Source organism: Podarcis gaigeae (genome assembly GCF_964106915.1).
Source record: "Podarcis gaigeae genome assembly, chromosome: 1".
Classification (NCBI taxonomy): Eukaryota; Metazoa; Chordata; class Lepidosauria; order Squamata; family Lacertidae; genus Podarcis; species Podarcis gaigeae.
The window spans coordinates 40,638,702-40,658,460 of record NC_139678.1 but is presented as its reverse complement, the minus strand read 5'-3'; the positions used below and the strand labels follow the sequence as shown (position 1 = coordinate 40,658,460).

The following is a 19,759-nucleotide window of genomic DNA, read 5'->3' as shown; positions in this document are numbered from 1 at the left end:
GGTTGATGATCTCCGACGGGCTAGGGACAAAGGTGAGAGCTGTTTCCTAGTTCTGCTGGATCTCTCAGCGGCGTTTGATACCATCGACCATAACATCCTTCTGGACCGTCTTGAGGGGCTGGGAGCTGGGGGCACTGTCATACAGTGGTTCTGCTCCTTCCTCCTGGGCCGTGTTCAGAAAGTGGTGGTGGGGGATGAGTGTTCAGACGCCTGGGCTCTCACTTGTGGGGTGCCTCATGGTTCTGTCCTCTCCCCCATGCTTTTCAACATTTACATGCAGCCGCTGGGAGAGATCATCAGGAGGTTTGGGCTGGGTGTTCATCAGTATGCGGATGATACCCAGCTTTACCTCTCTTTTAAATCAGAACCAGTGAGGGCAGTGAAGGTCCTGTGTGAGTGTCTGGAGGCGGTTGGAGGATGGATGGCGGCTAACAGATTGAGGTTGAATCCTGACAAGACAGAAGTACTGTTTCTGGGGGACAGGAGGCGGGCAGGTGTGGAGGATTCCCTGGTCCTGAATGGGGTAACTGTGCCCCTGAAGGACCAGGTGCGCAGCCTGGGAGTCATTTTGGACTCACAGCTGTCCATGGAGGCACAGGTCAAATCTGTGTCCAGGGCAGCTGTGTACCAGCTCCATCTGGTACGTAGGCTGAGACCTATCTGCCTGCAGACTGTCTCGCCAGAGTGGTACATGCTCTGGTTATCTTCCGCTTGGACTACTGCAATGCGCTCTACGTGGGGCTACCTTTGAAGGTGACTCGGAAACTACAACTAATCCAGAATGCGGCAGCTAGACTGGTGACTGGGAGCGGCCGCCGAGACCATATAACACCTGTCTTGAAAGACCTACATTGGCTCCCAGTACGTTTCCGAGCACAATTCAAAGTGTTGGTGCTGACCTTTAAAGCGCTAAACGGCCTCGGTCCAGTATACCTGAAGGAGCGTCTCCACCCCCATCATTCTGCCCGGACGCTGAGGTCCAGCGCCAAGGGCCTTCTGGCAGTTCCCTCATTGCGAGAAGCAAAGCTACAGGGAACCAGGCAGAGGGCCTTCTCGGTAGTGGCACCTGCCCTGTGGAACGCCCTTCCAGCAGATGTCAAAGCGATAAACAACTACCTGACATTCAGAAGACATCTTAAGGCAGCCCTGTTCAGGGAAGTTTTTAACGTGTGATATTTTACTGCATTTTTGGTTTTTATGGAAGTCGCCCAGAGTGGCTGGGGAGGCCCAGCCAGATGGGCGGGGTATAAATAATAAATTATTATTGTTGTTGTTGTTGTTGTTGTTGTTGTTGTTGTTGTATTTCAATTATGGCCAAAAAAAGGTAAAACTATTTCTTATCTTTCTCAGAAGACAATTGTGTATTTCCATAGTACTGCATAGAATTTAATGTATTATGTTGACACTACTGAATCCCAGACAGATTTTTGAACTCTACTTTAAAAATGAAGCACTCTTACAACGTTTACTGTGCCATGGTGTTACTGATGTTGCTATGTGCCCACAAGAAATGAGTTGCCTTGTAAAGACTGAATAAAACTAAATTTAGCTTGGGGGAGGGGAGGAGGGGAAGCTGTTAAAGGCTTGTCTTTCATTCAGCTATTTTTATCTTCAAAGACTTCCTCATCAGCATCTCACAACAGCAAGCTTTGAAAGCATTTTGAAAAGGTTAAAACAACACTCTGTTTATCATACCCGTTTGCTGTGCCAAAAGATATCCCTATGGGTAACTAATTTCTGCTTCCTGAATTTAGACATTTTAAATGTAAATACAGCAACTGAGATGGCGAGATCTACTTCCATTGTCAGGAGTTTTTTTTATTGGAACAAACTACAGTGGTACCTCTGGTTACGTACTTAATTTGTTCTGGAGGTCCGTTCTTAACGTGAAACTGTTCTTAACCTGAAGCTAATGGAGCCTCCTGCTGCTGCTGTGCCGCCGCTGCATGATTTCTGTTCTCATCCTGAAGCAAAGTTCTTAACCTGAGGGAATATTTCTGGGTTAGCAGATTCTGTAACCTGAAGCATATGTAACCTGAAGCGTATGCAACCCGAGGTACCACTGTACCTAATAATATAGGCAATAAGCATTTTAACAATAAAAGGAAAGTGATTTTTACTTAATCCTTCAGAGCTACTGTAGTCAATAATAATCTGAATTAACATCATCATCAACATCATTTTAGGTCAAGACAGGGCCTGCCCTACCAAGAAGCAGAGGGAGACAGCTGCCTCTGACAACAAATTCTGAGGGGTGGAAAGTGAATAGAAAGTTTATCATGTGTCTGCCCTATAGCTCTTAAGCTAGCTTGCTGCTCTAGCATAACAGGCACACTGGAGAAGCACCCTGAAGTGACCTGCCTCAGGCAGCATGTTCGGGGCGGGAGCATTGGTGGCAAACCTGCTTCAGGAACCCAAAGGTCTCAGGCTGGTCTTGGGTCAAGATCATATTTAGTAAAAAAGCAACCTCACAGGGTCAAGACACCAAAAGGGGTGGTTGTGGTGGAGGAGCCACCAAACCCCAAAATCTCAGTGGAAGCTGTGTGTTTCCCCTCTCCTCCTTTGGCTAGCTTGCTTACTTATTATTGTAATCCCGCCTTCCCCCTCCACGCTCCAGTTCCAGTCTGTGTTGAGAGAATGAGTCCCCAGTGCACTTTCTTTTGGTTCTCAACACCAAAGCTTTGATGGCAGAGAGTATATTTCAGCATCTGCAAAAAGGAGACCTCAACTTCTGCTCTACAAAGAGAGGGAGGCCACAAACTCCTATGGCCCCCCAGGACACCTCACAAGGAACACAGGACTGAGCCTTAAGCAATTTTGAGTCATTTTTTGAATTATGTTTTCAACACTTCTGCAGCTTGGTTCTGCACATTTTGTTCTGTGATGAGACACCAAGTACTATTGTAAATTATTTTATACTGGCATACTGAAGGCATAAAGATGTCTATCTTTTCTGATGGCATTTAAGCAGAGTCTGGTTGACCATCTGTCAGGGGTTCTGTAGAACATCCAGCAGATTGTGCAGTGAGCAGGAAGTTGGACCAAATAACTTCCAGTTATCCCTCTCGACATTATAATAATTATTTTCAGTTATTAGTATTACATTTGCATTCCTCTAAGGAGCTCAAACGGGCATACATGGTCCTGCCCCTCCTCATTTAAAATCCACAACAACCCTGTGAGGTAGGTTAGGCTGCGAGATTGTGCCTGAGTGGGGATTTGAACTCTGGTCTCCCAGCTCCTAATCCGATACCCTACACCACATTGGCGCTCTCTCTCTCCATCTCTTTGAAAATGTTTTTATTAATTTTCAATTTTATATCACAGTTGTGACAATGCAACACACAACGTATTAACTGCAATGCCATAAACTATCAAAGCATAGTCCTTGAAAGTTAAGTCACACGGGCTCTCTCTTGCTTTTATTTTATTCTATATTTCTGGCTCCATAGTTAAAACTACTTAGCAGAGGAAGCTGCCAAAAATAATACTAACGAAGTGGTGCAGAGAGGGAAACAGGATGAACCGCTTTGCACCCCACGATGCCTGGCAACCAGAGGAAGACAAAACATAGAGCAGAAAATAAGCCAAATCTCCTGTTCAGCACTGTGACAGTAGGAAGCATCTTGATATTTTTATGTTTAATGGACACTGTAATCCAAGTTAAAACACCTGATTGTTCAGCATGAGTCAAGAAGGGGAATTTCAACATGTCAGTCACACAAGGCGTGCTGAGTAAGACAGGAAGTGAGGAATTTTTTGTTTGGTGGGACTAATATGCCCCTGCAGTTTTAAAATGTTGGTAGGTAAACAACTCTGGAATTTCACTTCCACATTTTGCACTTCAGCGATTGAAAACACTGGTGGTGAAACAGATCTCAATAATTAACAGAATGTGACATCAGATGGCATGATGAGTTCTGTGCCCTCCCATGGGAACGTCTGGGCTGAGTGGACTACAAACAGCCAATCCCATTTACTGTTCACCCCAGGGGCATGAATCAGTTAAACATATACTATAACAGCTTGTTGAGTTTCTTCCATTTAGCTCCCAGTGCTCCAGCCGAGATGTTCCTTTCCTCCTGCAATGGCCACCGGCCACCGCAGGAGGCTTCTGAAGTCCCATATTGTTTCTGAGCCTGAGAAGATGGAAGCAGCAGCAGAAACACCAGTGTGTTCCAGCTGTGGTGGCCCTTTTCTCCTCCAACTGTCTCTACAGGGAAAAGAGGGAACCTAGTGTGAGAACCAAGCATGACAAAAAACCCAGCATTTCAATAAAGGGGTTTTCCCCATTTGCTTTTCTGGTTTTATTTTGTTTTATTGCATACGGTAATTTTTACGAATACTCATTATTTCAATCTTATTATGTAAACCACTTTGTAATCTCCCCTGAAAAGTGGTAGATAAAACCTCTTACAGACAGATAAATACCACTATGTGCTCAGCTCCACGTCTGAGTTATGAGTTCTTAATGAAAAGTCCACAGTTCCAATCTTCTTTTCTTCTCTTCCCTTTTCCAGAGACACAATATGGGTTTTTTGTGTTTGTGTGTGTGGGGGGGGATTAATCTTGCATTGTAGGGCATTAGTTTATTTACTGTAAAAGTAATTGTATTGGTGCTTTCAGAGATTTGCTACAAGTACTTACATTGCAAGATAAAGTTAAGGGACTGCATCGTTGTGTTACTACAAAGCACACATTTGAGCTGCTCTCTTTCTCTGAAGCATGTAGGTTGCACAATTATAGTTGATGGGGGGGGGAGGTGTCATTCACAACAAACCCTCTTTCCTCGAAGATAGGACTTTATGCAATGAAGATAACAGGAGAAAACCACCTCACAAAATCATTAAATAGCCAACATCTTCTAATCCCTCTGTAAACTAATCAGGATGTCTTTTTCTTCTTCTTCTTCTTTGGCAATCACTCGAGAAAGATTGTCTTCCATGAGCCTGGTCTTAACAGTGAGTCCATAAGTGACTGTGGAGGCCAATTCTGGATCCACACATCCTTTCATAGTGGGGACATAGGTTTCCAGATGGAAGTTGATCACAGTGAGAGTTTGCCAAACGTGCCTTCCTCTTAGCCCATTTCTCCCTTTCATCCTGAGTTCAAGCATCTTCAATTTCATGACACCTTTGGTAAAGGCTGTTCTCCAATTGAAGCACTTGCAGGCCAGCATTTCCCAATTGTTGGTGTTTATACTACATTTTTTAGATTTGCCTTGAGAGAGTCTTTAAACCTCTTTTGTTGACCACCAGCATTATGCTTTCTATTTTACAGTTCAGAATAGAGTAGGTGCTTTGGAAGACGATAATCAGGGCATCCAAACAACATGACCAGTCCAACGAAATTGATGTTGAAGAATCATTGCTTCAACACAGGTGATCTTTGCTTCTTCCAGTAAGTACACTGGCATTAGTTTGCCTATTTTCCAAATGTGTATAATTTTTCGGAGACACTGTTGATGGAATCTTTTGAGGGTTGGAGATGGCGTTTATAAGTGGTCCATGCTTTACAAACCAAATCCTAATGAATGCTCATTTAAAAAGCCAATGCTGTCTATTTATCTACACACAAATTGATAAACAGGTTGTCTGACTGGATTTCACACACTGGCCTTCCCTGTGATACCTGGAGATGTCAGGGACTGAGCCTGGGATCTGAATGCAAACATTTGCTTTGCCATTGAACTACAGCTTTTCCTCTTGGCCTCACTCTTCCTGGCATGAGCACAGAGCCAGTGCAGAGCCATGAGCACAAGTGAGTCTTTTGGAACCATGAAGATTTATTGCAACACAAAATTTCATGTAAGAATAAGAATAGAATGAACCAGGAACAGAAGCTGGATAGCTCTGTTGGTTAGAGCATGATGCTCGTAGTGCCAAGGTTGCTGGTTTGATTCCCATATGGGAATTAATTGTTACTGTTCTGAATTTTATTATGTTATTATCTTCCTAAGTGGGTTGTGCAAACCACTACTCTGAATATTGCTTTTTATAGGGTAGGATGCCCTGGGGATGAGTTTATGGAACCAAAGGGGCAGCAGCCTTAAAAAGTTTGGGAGCCACTGAGTTAAATTAACAAGACAAAACTGGGATGATTCTGTTATCACCAATTATCGCTGTTGTGATTTTTTCTTATTTCCAACTACATAGAATTGTCATACTGTACTTTTTGCTTTTGACCCCATACACCTGTCAACTCAGGGTAACACTTCATGCATCTGATGAAATAAACTATAATCCTTAAAATGTGCAATAAGTTGGCTAGCCGTTAAGGAGCCACAAAGCTCTCATTTTGTATTGATTTTTAAGGCACTAGCAATGCCCATAAGGATGCGGACAATCTCCCCACCCCCGCCAATGACACTATTATTGACAATATCAAATATATAGACTAAATAAAAAAATTCTTTCCAGTAGCATCTTAGAGACCAACTAAGTTTGTTACTGGTATGAGCTTTTGTGTGCACGCACACTTCTTCAGATACCAAGCATGCACACGAAAGCTCATACCAATAACAAACTTAGTTGATCTCTAAGGTGCTACTGGAAGGATTTTTGTTGTTGTTGTTGTTTCGACTACAGCAGACCAACACGGCTACCTACCTGCAACTAAGTATATTGACAGAAAGAGCTCTTTGGAGCAAAGAAATGTGAAAGTCCGATTTCAGTCTTCCAAACCCTTTACCTGGGGGAAATCTCACGTATATGAGCCTGCCAGTGAGGCTGCTCTTAAGCAAAGAGCACGGCCCTGCAGGCTGAGACAGCAGTCCTATTAAATCCCACTGAAACAAGTGCAAACGTAGGACAGGACCGCTCCGCGAGGCGCCTTTTCTTCCCAGCAAAACGGTTTGGGTAAGCGCTACAGGACAGGCAGAAATTCAACCGGTGCAGCTTCCCCTCCCTCCCTCGCACCCCCCCCCCGGGGTCTCCGCCACGTGACGCCGCTTTCGAAAGCCTGAGGGTTTCCCCAAATGAGCAAAATATATATATAAAAAAATAAAAGGCGCCGGTCCCGCTCGAAGTCGACGGCTGCCCCAGAAAGGAGGTCCCTCGCGGGCGAGGAAGGAACGGGCTTTGAGCAGCCCTGATCTAGCCAACCCTCGCGCGCGCATGACCACCTCCGGAGACTCGCCACGGCCTCGGAGCACCACTTCCTCGAGCCGGAGGGAGGAAGGGAGGGGGGAGAAGCTCTGCTTAGCCCCGGCCCCGCCCCTCCCTTCCCCTCCGGCTCCGGGCTCCAGGCTGCCTTCGACTCCGCTGCTGGGCGAGCGCAAAAGTTCGACCTTCCCCGCCAGCCTGGGCGGCACGAGGGCGCCGGCGGAGACGGGCAGCAATGCGCGCGCGGCCAGTCGGCGCTGAGCTCTGCGCGCGCGGCGCTCCGAGGGAGCCTCGAGGCGACCCGGCGGGAGGGCTGAGGTCGGCGCAGACATGGAGACCGCCAAGAGCAGGAGGAGCCCGACCCTGTAAGTGTCCGTAGAGATGCCCCGAGCTGCTTCCCTCCTTCGCTCCCCTCAGCTGCTGGCGCACGTCTCGTCTGAGTCCCGGCTTCCCTCCTTTTGTTTTTCCGACGGGCATCTTCTTCCATCCACACGGAGGGCAGCGGGGAACAAAGACGCTTGGCAAGGCGGGAAAGCGTCGAACTTTTTCAGCTTGGGGGCGAGGAGTGCATGGAGTTTATATCTATCATCTATCTATCTATATCTATATCTATATCTATCTATCTATCTATCTATCTATCTATATCTATCTATCTCTATCTATCATCTATCTTCCCTTTCCCACAGCAGCTGAACGTTTCTATATGGATGGTGGTGAGTGAGCTGAGAGGAGAAGCATTAAAAACAACAACCACACACTTCAATTAGAAAAGTAAAAGGAGGACCAGCTGGTTCTGTATAAGCTTACTCCTTTACCCTAGCCAAAAAATGTGCCCCTCTGTTTCTGTGTGCCCAAATGAGCAGAGCATCAGGAGGCTTAAGTCAAGGGCTCACTTTCGTTTTCACTAATAAATATGGAACGACAAGTAAGGCTTTAATATAATTAGATCCCGCTCATGATTCTGCACTGGGTGTCCAGGGGGCTGGCGGTCCAAAGTTTAGGCGTTGACCTTTACCGCTAGTAAAAGAGTAGCCGACTTTTGCAGGAAAATATTGGGTGGGTGGAGTCAAAGTGCTTCCCTCCCAAAACAGGTATTGACCATGGGCAGCGCATGACAGTGCTTTTCCGTCATGAACAACATTTCAGTATGTCAGCGGAACAAACAAGGTGGCACCAATCTGTCCCCCAGTGGTTTCCTTAGTGGGGAGCATGGGGGAAAGAAGTGGAAGTTCCCCCTTATCTTCTAGTGCAATCCCAGGGCATAGATGTGAAGTCAGATTTGGCGGGGCAGGGGGAGCAACATTGGCAAGCTGTCTCAGAGCCTGAATCCTTCCCCCAAGGAACACAGGGAGAAATTGCTCCCTGCCACCACACAAATTGTGCAGGGTCCCCAAAACTTCTTACAAATAAATATTGTGAGCTACTGTATTTTTTGCTCTATAAGACGCACCAGACCACAAGACACACCTAGTTTTTGGAGGAGGAAAACAAGAAAAAAAATATTCTGAATCTCAGAAGCCAGAACAGCAAGAGGGATCGCTGCGCAGTGAAAGCAGCAATCCCTCTTGCTGTTTGTTATGGCTTCTGGGATAGCTGCGCAGCCTGCATTCGCTCCATAAGACGCACACAGATTTCCCCTTACTCTTTAGGAGGGAAAAAGTGAGTCTTATAGAGCAAAAAATACGGTAATTTTTCTACCACCCTGTTGTTGTTTTAAAAAATGCTTGCTGCTGCTGCTTGCTGCATTCAGAAGCAGATTTGTTGTAGGACCACATAATTTTTGCAAAGGGAATTTGCAGTACAGTAAAATGAATTACAAAAAATATAGACAAACCCTTTCCGAATTACACAGAAGTAAGATACTGGGGACAAACATCCATCCTTGCATGTTCTTTTCCCCTCCCTCTCTTAAGGGTGGATCTACACACCTTGGCTGTGTTCAGGCATAACATTAAACCATAGTTTGGTATTACAAGAATGAACCAAAGCTTCCTACTGCTTCCTTGCAGCTGTTCCAGAAGTGTGAGCCCAAGGCTCCCTGTAGCTCATGTTAGTAATGTTTAGCATTATATCTTGAGTTTTAGCATTATATCTTGTTTAGCATTATATCTTGAGTTTTAGTGGTGTTTCTGCATTTGTCTGTAACATGAATATGAGACCTGCATTGATGAGAATATAGATTTGATTTCTGTGGTTCTGTCTCACTATTAATATTATCAACAGGTGGCACACATAGCACTAGAAAGGCTGAAAGGCATGATTTTGTGCTGTGTGAAAATGGTCAGTGCTTTTATTCAGAGGGTACTCAAGGGTACACAGTACAGACACCTTATTTATTCAAATGTTAAAAGTATGGCACTTACTGTAACAACTTCATGGTGAGTACTGGCACCTTTTTTCCAAAAAAAGAAAAAGCACTGGGTCTAACACCATCTGACCTTTTTGTGAGATGCTAAAAGAGGCTAAGTATTTTTAGGAAGACTGATAGTCATGCTTGCCAGGAGCCTGGTTTCAGATTTGTGGTCACCTGTATGCAGCATGGAAAATCTGACCATTAGCTCATTATGAAGGGCAGAATGAACATTAAGTATGTTTAACAAAACTCTTTCACTTATAAAATGTGTGTTACAGATATGTGCATAGTATTGCTGATGCTCCGGTGTAATATATTGCAGAAATCTGCCTCAATAAATAGATCACCAATCAGAGCTTTATAGGATGATAATATATTTGACCCTGCTGTTTTCTCAAAAAGGAAGTTCAAAGATGCTAGCACAACAGGCAAACAACATGAAACACCATCTAACAATAAAATGCTACAAGAAACTTGAAACAGACCTTCAGTTCAGTATTTCAGAAAATAACAGTTCAACTAAGTATCAGTGCAAAATTCATGAATACAGCAACCTTTGTTTTAGCAAAAAAATACACATTTATTTTTTCACTCTAGCAGCCAATATAATAAACGATTCAGATATACCCACCCTAGAACCATCAGAAACCAAGAGAAGAATGAGTCACAACTAATTAATACAATAATAGTACAGGATAAAAAGAGTCACCATATCCCAGAGCCCGCTCTTGTCAAACCTACTCTCCCATCACAGGTTAATTCAGAGGCAGAAAAGGGAAGACTGTCCATACTACTCAAGTCAAACTGACAGACCCTTGTCTCTCCTGTGTTTGTGACTATAAACTCCAGCCTAGGGCATGATTACAAGGCCCCAGTTACACACTTCCTCCAGAATAGTGAGCAGGAAGTCTCAACCACTTGTCAGGCTTGATGTTTCAAGCAGGTCTGTTTGAGTCAGCTGTTCTCTTCAGGTACATTAAAAAGTCAGGGCAGATGACAGTCCCTTACCCCACTGTGCTGGTTGTGGCTTTATAGCTGGAACATGCTCACGACGACTTATGATACACTTCCTCCAGGGCAGGAACTTTACAAGATTCATAGCATTCAGTACAATGTAACGGGTATAATTTACTGAAGACAATCCTTTTATTCAGACTTAGTCAATTTTATTTTTTGACCCTACGCAATTAATGTCCAGGGACAATTGAAGTGACTTAGGGGTCTACAGTCTGACTGCAATGTACCCCGTATTTTTCGCTCTATAAGACGCACCAGACCACAAGACGCACCTAGTTTTTGGAGGAGGAAAACAAGAAAAAAAAATATTCTGAATCTCAGAAGCCAGAACAGCAAGAGGGATCGCTGCACAGTGAAAGCAGCAATCCCTCCTGCTGTTCTGGCTTCTGGGATAGCTGCGCAGCCTGCATTCGCTCCATAAGACGCACACACATTTGCCCTTACTTTTTAAGAGGGAAAAAGTGAGTCTTATAGAGCCAAAAATATGGTAATTTCTTTCAGCCTCTTCCCTTTATTGTCAGACAGAGGGAGCTTGTGGTTACTTTGGGTCCCTGTACTGTGTGATTAAGGGTTTGTTTGTATGTTATGTTTTAGCAGTTCACGGTTAGATGTCGCCTGGTGTTTTTTGTGCAGTGTGATTAATGTACTGCAACAAATATCACAGTGCTGTAAGACATTTTCATATATGCAAAACGTGAGCACTTGCAGAGAAACCACAGGGTTTCTCTGAAGGTAATAATGGATGTAGTCGGTGCAGAGATTTCCTACTGATCTTATTTCTGAAGATGTGAGGACAGAAACTCCATGTGAGGCAGTGTTTGTAGGACAGCATATTCATTCGATTTTTACCTCATCTTTCTCTGCCAGTGGTAACTCAGAGTGGCTAACAGCATCAAAAGAAAACTAAAATTAATTCAAAACTCATTTAAAAAGTGGTTGGGTCTTGCTGGGTTAGTTCCTTTGGCTGTTAGCACTTGACTGATAAACCGCCGGAAAGGGACTCTTGGAGGAACTCTCCCCTCCCCACAAGTGAGCTTATAAAAGCCTCAATAGCTGATGAAGTGGACTGCAATTATATGATGTGAGTAAATATCTGATGAGGCGGGTGGTGGTCCATGAAATCTTATGCCACAAAACATTTTTTACTCTTTAAGGTGCCACAAGACACTGTGCTTTTCCTGCAACATGGCTACTTCTCTGGAAATCAGTAATTGAGATAGTTCTAAGGTGGATCATCTCCATTGGCCTGTGAATCAGAAAATGCTTTGCCTAGTTTTTGCTGCCTTTTCCCAGCTGCTAAGGCTGAAATGGGATGGGGAACCTAAACTGGAATTGTCTTTGGACTGCCAACTGGAACTTTGGATGAGTGAAATGTAATTTCCTCCTTCCCACTTTGCCTGGGCGTCATAAAATGATGAGAACATGGAGGTGGGCAGCGCTGATGTGCAGCATTGCTCATGGCAGCAAATAACCAATTTAGTGGGGATTTTCAGTGGGAAAATGGTAAAAAGGCAAAGGATTAATTCCCACTTCAACTACACTGTGGCCCTGATTGCTTAGGACTCTGTGCAGCTGATTTTGGCTGAAAATAAAAGGGGGGAAATGACAACACCATGGGAATCCACAGTATTCAAAGATGTGTTTAAAGGAGCATGCAGATTAGAAGTTTGGTCAAGATTGAAACTTTCCTTGTCAGGACGAATTGCTGCTATAAAGATGAATGTATTGCCAAAAATGCTGTTTTTATTCCAGACTTTACAGATTGTGGATAAAATGGAGTGTTTTGGGAGGTGGCAAAGAGATATCTCCAAATTTGTCTGGCAGGGCAAAAAGCCCAGAATTAAGTTTAAGATACTAACTGATGCTAAAGAAAGAGGGGGCTTTGCCCTGCCAGACTTAAAGCTGTACTATGAATCAGCAGCTTTCTGCTGGTTGAAAGATTGGCTGCTTCTTGAAAACACTGATGTTTTAGATTTGGAAGGATTTAACAACGTTTTTGGATGGCATGCATATTTGTGGTATGACAAGGTTAAAATTCATAAGGCTTTCAAGAACCATATTGTCAGGAAAGCAGTGTTCAATGTCTGGATAAAATAGAAAGACTTATTGGAAAATAAGACCCCAAGGTGGTTATCACCAATGGAAGCTAAGGCCCGGAAAAGACTCAATATGGAGGTCAAATGGCCGAAATATTGGGAAATAATAGAAAAAGATGGAGATAATTGGAGGTTGCAGAGTTTGGAGAAATTAAAAGATAAAGTGCGAGATTGGTTACATTATGCTCAGATCAAAGAAGTTTTTAAGTTGGATAAAAAGATAGGATTCCAGGTGGAAAAATCAAAGTTAGAAACGGAATTGTTAGAACCTAAGACTAAGGTACTTTCAAGAATGTATAATTTGCTGCTAAAATGGAACACACAAGATGAAACGGTCAAATCGGCTATGATAAAATGGGCACAGGACATAGGGTGTAATATTATGTTTGCTGACTGGGAAAGGTTATGGACCACCGGTTTGAAATTCACGGCATGTAATGCCTTGAAAGAAAATATTATGAAAATGATATATAGGTGGTACATGACCCCAGTCAAGCTTGCAAAAATATACCATTTGTCTGATAATAAATGTTGGAAATGTAAAGAAACTGAAGGAACGTTCTTTCACCTCTGGTGGACCTGCCCTAGAGTTAAGGCTTTCTGGGAAATGATATATAACGAGTTGAAAAAGGTATTTAAGTATACCTTCCTTAAGAAACAAGAGGCCTTTCTTTTGGGCATCGTCGGCCAGAGGGTGTTAAAGAAGGACCGAACATTTTTTATGTATGCAACAACAGCAGCAAGGATACTTGTCGCTAAATACTGGAAAACCCAAGATTTGCCCACACTGGAAGAATGGCAGATGCAACTGATAGACTATATGGAGCTTGCAGAAATGACTGGCAGAATCCGAGACCTGGGAGAAGAAGTTGTGGAGGAGGACTGGAAGAAATTTAAGGACTATTTACAAAAATATTGTAAATTGTATGAATGTTAAGAAAGATGTAAGATTATCAACAATATGGCACCAACAAGTTAGTTAAAAGGAATATGAAGATAAATGAAAATATAAGAAAAGATAAATTTTGGATAAATATTATGTTAAAATTAAGCTTTTAAGGTTTGGGTTAAATTATCTAAAATTAGGGATACAAATATCAGAAAATTATAATATAAGAATTGAAACAAGGTGATAAATTGCTGGGTAAAGTTCGAAAATTTGGGACGCAGGAACGAGAGATGCGAGGAAGTCCAAAGAAGTGAAGAAAATGTGGATATTGGAAAAATTATATGTTATTTTGTTTGTTTTTTCTATTGTACTAAGAAAATCTTTAATAAATATTTATAAAAAAATAAAAATAAAGGAGCATGCAGATTGACTCCTAGCTAACAAGCTGTAAAAAGTAGCAAATCACCAGTTCTAGATGATATTCATCTGACAGTTCTTTAGGGCAGTGGTTCCCAATCACCTAAGTACTGCTGACTCCCTGTTTTTCAAAAGCCAAGGCATGAATTCCCTACTTTTGAAAGTGTTGATATATCTGTGGTAGTGTTTGGTATATGAATGGTGCCCACCGTACCCTCCAGCATATCCCAGTGCAAAACTGGGCTGTGCGTCTTCCGGGCCACACTCCAATGCAAGTCCCATGACCTGTGCAAGAGCACGGCACCCAGAAACCTGCATTTTGGGGCTCCACAATCTCATGCAAGGCACACACCTGGCCATGATCTTGCACGTTTTTGGCCACTGTGCTCTTGCAAAAGGGAATGTCCCAGACAGTTGACGGGTATGTGCCATGGACCCTCTGTCCTAATTGTAACAGTCTTAGGCCTCTACAGATATGTATATATTTAAAAACCTAAATGGATGTTTGTCTTGACAGAGCATTCTTCAAAATGTGGGGTGGCCCTACATTTTTAAAAGTTCAGAAACAAACATCCATTATTACTTTAGAGTGCTTCTCCAAAAAGGGAACAGATTTTGTCCCGCTCTGCAACAGTGTTCCCAAGTAGCGCACTTTACATATTTTCCACAGAAGTGAATGGCAGCCATTCATTTGGGGAGAAGGTGAAGGACTGTATCTAAGTTCACTATACTGTATAGCTCTAGGCTGAATTTGGTCATGCTAGGTCATGGTTGGGACAGGACCCTATCTGAACTCCTGGAGATCTTCTGCCTATCACTGTGGACAGTAATGAGCTAGATGGACCAGTCTGGTGCAGTGTAAAGGCAGCTTCCTGTTCTCTGGATGCCTGTGCTACCCTAATGGCCATGCACATTCTACTCCATTTTGAACATAATGAGAACTGTTAAGAATACGTCCACTGTCTATTTGCATAATTTCACCTTGGTTCTCTGGCTATTTCAGAGTATGAAAAAGGAGAAGGAACCCATAAACTGTTTTTTTTGGTATATCATTACTTTTTAAAAATAAAAAAATGTAACACAACTATGAAGGAAAAGTATATTGTACCAGAAATGGTACGGGCATTAGCTTAATCAAGTTATTAAGATAGCCGTGGATTTTTGCACTGTTTTACTAGGCTATTTAAAGGTTTGTGCTAAGGAGCAGGAGGGTGAATTAATTTTTGTAAACCAGCCTGGGAATGCACTTGTATGATGGTATAAAAATACATAAAATAAATCTTCTTTAAAAAATGATAAGGTGTAAGCTGATGCAAAATTACTGATAGCTAAGGAGTCAAAGCAGAAATTGACATCATCAGTTGAGTCACGAAGGTTTGGGATATAGTTAATTTACAATGCCTTTCTAAGTTTTATGGGGAGATGCATCCGATCCATGTGACAGAACTGATCAAATATCTATAAAATGTATCAAAATAATGGGTGTATTCCAAAATAACCTGGAACACTTGTTTTGAACCCCACAGAATGGGGAGGGGAGGAAGCATCTTGTGGGTATGGAAACTGGAGGGTTGAAGCTGCTGGCAGGAAAAAGGTTCAAGCACTTCCTCACTCTTCCAGATACCCATCTCTCAAAATGCCTTTCTCTTGCTGAGCAACTAGCTTCCAAAGTGGCTGTAGAAGTATTATGGGTTTCAGGAGCTGCTTGTTTAGTCCTTGCAAAAAGTGGTTGTGGGGGAGGCCATGGAAGTCCTAGTGCCCAGAACTTAGACGGAGGACCAGAGCTTGTTACTTTATGGATGTTCTCAAGCTGTCTTTTTATTTGTTTGTTTGTTTGCAGTAGAAATAAGCATGCAGTTCCCCAGAATTCTGCAGTCTTGTATTTACAAAATGTGCCACAGAAGCTGGACATTTATTTGAATTATTTTCCATATAGTGGGATGTATTTTTTTTGCTGCCTTGTTTTATTTGGATGAATTGAATTGACGGTGCAAGGTGTGGTTGTTAGTTTGTTTGCTGTTTCTAATGTATGTTTTTAAAAAAGTAATGGATAAAATGTCTTCACAATAATGAAGAGGTCTGTGTGCTGTGAGAGCCACATGTGGCTCTTAGAATACATGGAGCAATGAGTACATTTGTAGAAGGGAATGTCTTCTACAAAACAGGGAACCTTATTTGATGCATTTTCTAGGTGGGAGGGGAGTGTTTGAATAGCCCGATTCCTGTGAGCTTAATAGTCAAGCGTCTTCTTTTCCAACCTGCTGTAGAGACTGTTGTTAAATTTCTCACTTAAGTGTTGGTGCTCTCACATGTAATTCTTCTATTTTTTCCCCTTTAGGAAAGCTTCACAAGGATGCAGCATTGATCCAAAGGCAGCTGTTGAGCTGGAGGAGATTTGTTGCTCCCATTCAGATCTTGCCAGAACTGCTGAGTTCAACATAACAATGTCTTTGGGTTACTTAGCCAAGGGAGCCAGCCTAGATGACCTTATTGATACTTGTATTCATTCTTTCGGTGAGTTGAGTGATCTGTCTTTAACTATTTTCAGACTGTATCTCTGTAGCATTTTGGGTCCTTCGTTTTGCAGTGTGTTAGATATAATCAGGTGCAAGTGCATTCATCACTGCTTTTACACTTGAGTCTCTGCATATGTTGTTATGTGAGTATCACTCTGTGTGTGTCCAGAATGTTTATCAGTGTTAACTGCTGTTCTTGCAGAAAGAACAAGTGTGGCAGTTATAATCTTTGTGGAATTATTAAATCCCCTCCCCCTGTCCACACTTCTGAATAAATATTAGACACATGGAAATGCATGTAGACTGTGGCAGAACTCAGTTGAAATGTTAAAATCTGGGTATTGTTTCATGCTATCTTTTGGGAAAACTTGCATCTTAGCTAAATGAATGGTTGCAGGGGGGATACTGCTGTTTATAACCAAAGGGAAATAACAGCTTTCTTATAAAAGAGAATGATATGAAGTAAAAAAGCTCAGTGGTATAGCTTTTACTTAGCATATTAATTATTCACTCCCCCCTTTTGCTGACAGAATACCTTTGAACAAATTTAGCATCATGCAACTGAATCCTATGGCTTTTACTCAGAAGTAAGTCCTATTGAGTTCAGTGGGGCTTACTCCCAAGTAACTGTACCTAGGATTGCAGTCTTAGATGCTTAAAATTTTACTATTTCTCGCTAGCTTCTTTATTAGCTTTGTTGTCATTTATGTTCATAAAATACACGTGAACAAAAGCCATTAAATGATAAATGTTAGAATTCTGATAAGGTGTTTTTTTTTGGGGGGGGGGTTATTTCCAACACTATTGTTTATATTTGTAGTTCTGATGTTTTTTACGCTGTGCTTTGAAGGATTTGTACCAAGCAGTTCATTCATGCCGCATGAATTGGCATAGATTGTGATTTAGTGTTATCAGCATACAGTTGAAGGTGTGCATTATTCCAGCTGTAGGTAAATAAAATGTGGTTTTGTCTCTATATGTAGGAGGGAAGGAATAAATGATGCACTGCTTATCAAGTGCAAATGACTGGCCAAGCCATCTGAATTTTTGTTCATATGCATGTGCCATAATACACATTGATAGCTTTCTTTCCAGTAAATGATTTAGAGAAGCTGAATAGGCTTAGCACTTAGCACTCTACCTTCCTGAATCATGCTCCAAACAATGACTAATCCTCTCAGCACTTCTAGAGGAAAGTCATGCACATTATTTAGTCTTGACAAAGCATTTACAAAGCAAAATGCATATTGGGTGAAGAACTCATGCTATGGAACCTACAGTAATCATTTTTTGCACCCTGTTCTCGGTTTCCATAGTATCATATGTACTTCATTGTAATGCATATGCTTGATTCCTCTGGGTTCCAGTGTTTTGGGGCCCGGGGACACATTTGGAAATCTAAAAATCACGAAATTCCCATTTCACAGTAGAAAAACCAGAGATGTTTAGACACCTCCATGCACAACAGGCAAAACACCCACAACCTCCAAAACAAAACAAAACAAAAAACCACAGGCAATTATCCTACTTCCACAAAACCCCCAGTAAAACCAAGGCAAGCCACACACCTCTGAAAAAAACAATAACAGAAAAAACTTCTGGGAGAACCACCTCCAACCAAAAATCAGGAAAACCTCCCGCAACAGCCAAAGAAATAAAGTGGACAGAACAGCCACATGGGACCCTGAGGCAATCTGGGAAAAGGGAGATACTGTATGAGGGTGTGGGGGCTGGATGCCTCACTTAGCAGCACAGCATTACCCAAGCGATTAAAACACACACACACACACACACACACACTTAAAAAATAAGAAATGGAAGCTTAAGGGACTCTGTGTTGGGGACCCTAGCTTTATCCACTAAAAACTCATGCTTTCACAGTTACCTAAGCAAATTTACTATTACTCCTATTTAAAAAAAAAAAATTAGAAGAACTAAACTGTTGGTCCGCAATAACACAGTCTGTTCACCTCTTTCCTGAAAGCGTGTTAAATGTATCAAATGCAAGCTATCATTTAGGGTTTTGCCTTAAGGTATGTTCACATTACCACTTACTACATCCGGTGTGCTTCCATCCGCTAATTTTTGTTGTTGTTTTTTAAATAAATTTTTATTTGTTTTCCAAACACATAATTAAAACAAACAATAGACAAACTAAAAACATACAAACATATAAACATGTATAATTCCGTTATCTTATTTTCATACACCTTATTTCTCCGACTTCCCCGTACCTCCCTTTTACTGCATCCTTATTTTTTACATTTCTTTAGCAACTCTCCAATAATTAATTATTTAACTCACTTTCATTACAATCCTTTTTCTTTAACTTATTAGTTACAGCTGCAATTCTCTATTTCTTATTCCCTGACATCTAGCACTCCTCAATCTTACAATAATTTTTAAGATATATCTTGAATTTCTTCCAGTCTTCTTCCACTGTCTCTTTCCCCTGGTCACGAATTCTGCCGGTCATCTCTGCCAGTCCCATGTATTCAATCACCTTCGTCTGCCATTCTTCCAGAGTAGGTAGTTCTTGTGTCTTCCAATACTTTGCGAGAAGAATTCTTGCTGCTGTAGTAGCATACATAAAAAACGTCCTATCCTTCTTTGACACCAACTGGCCAACCATACCCAGGAGAAAAGCCTCAGGTTTCTTAGAAAAAGTCCGCTTTAGGACTTTCTTAATTTCATTATAGATCATTTCCCAAAAGGCCTTAATCCTCGGGCAGGTCCACCAAAGGTGATAAAAAGTACCTTCAATCTCATTACACTTCCAGCATTTATTATTGGGCAAGTGGTAACCATCTGCTAATTTTTGAAGCCACATTCGCAAGACATTAGCCACAACCCATAGCAAACCTGTAGCTTATTGATAAATACTGCTGCTCCGTGTATTGTTTCTGAAACCAGCTTCAATGTGTAAGGAAACTGGATGCTGCGTGACTGGTAATGTGAACATACTCTTAACAGTTGTTGTGCTGGTGCGGTAGAGCACATAAACGCTTAATGCCAGGAATTACAGGGGCAAGGAAACAAGAAGGCCATGTGTATCAGGTGAAGACATCTCTGATGCAAACATCTCTGTGCAAATGTGACTTGAAACTTGTATTTCAAGCTGCTAATTTGAACATGGAAGGAGGTAGGTTATATTAAGTTCAGTGTAACTTTTCTCCAAGCAAACATTCTAGCAATTTCAGCCTAAGTTGTATTTCTGTGCATTTAGCTTTGAGTAAAAGTGAATAGAAATGGGCTATGGAACGGAACTGCTTTAAATATATTCTAGTAATGCTCTGAGGGAAACAGCAAGCAGGGATTACAAATTATTTGTACTAAGGCTATTAAAACTTGATGCATTTTCATTTCTA

General features: G+C 42.0%; 1 protein-coding gene across 1 annotated transcript in view; it reads left to right on the top strand.

Annotated features, from left to right (window-relative positions):
- The first annotated feature begins 6,981 nt into the window (after positions 1–6,981).
- Positions 6,982–19,759, top strand: part of RASGRP1 (RAS guanyl releasing protein 1) — a 46,341-nt gene continuing 33,563 nt past the window's right edge. The window contains exons 1-2 of the mRNA XM_083744528.1: positions 6,982–7,468; positions 16,214–16,389. Coding sequence (XP_083600654.1) covers positions 7,434–7,468; positions 16,214–16,389 — 211 coding nt within the window. The 5' untranslated portion in view covers positions 6,982–7,433. The remainder of the gene's footprint in view (positions 7,469–16,213; positions 16,390–19,759) is intronic.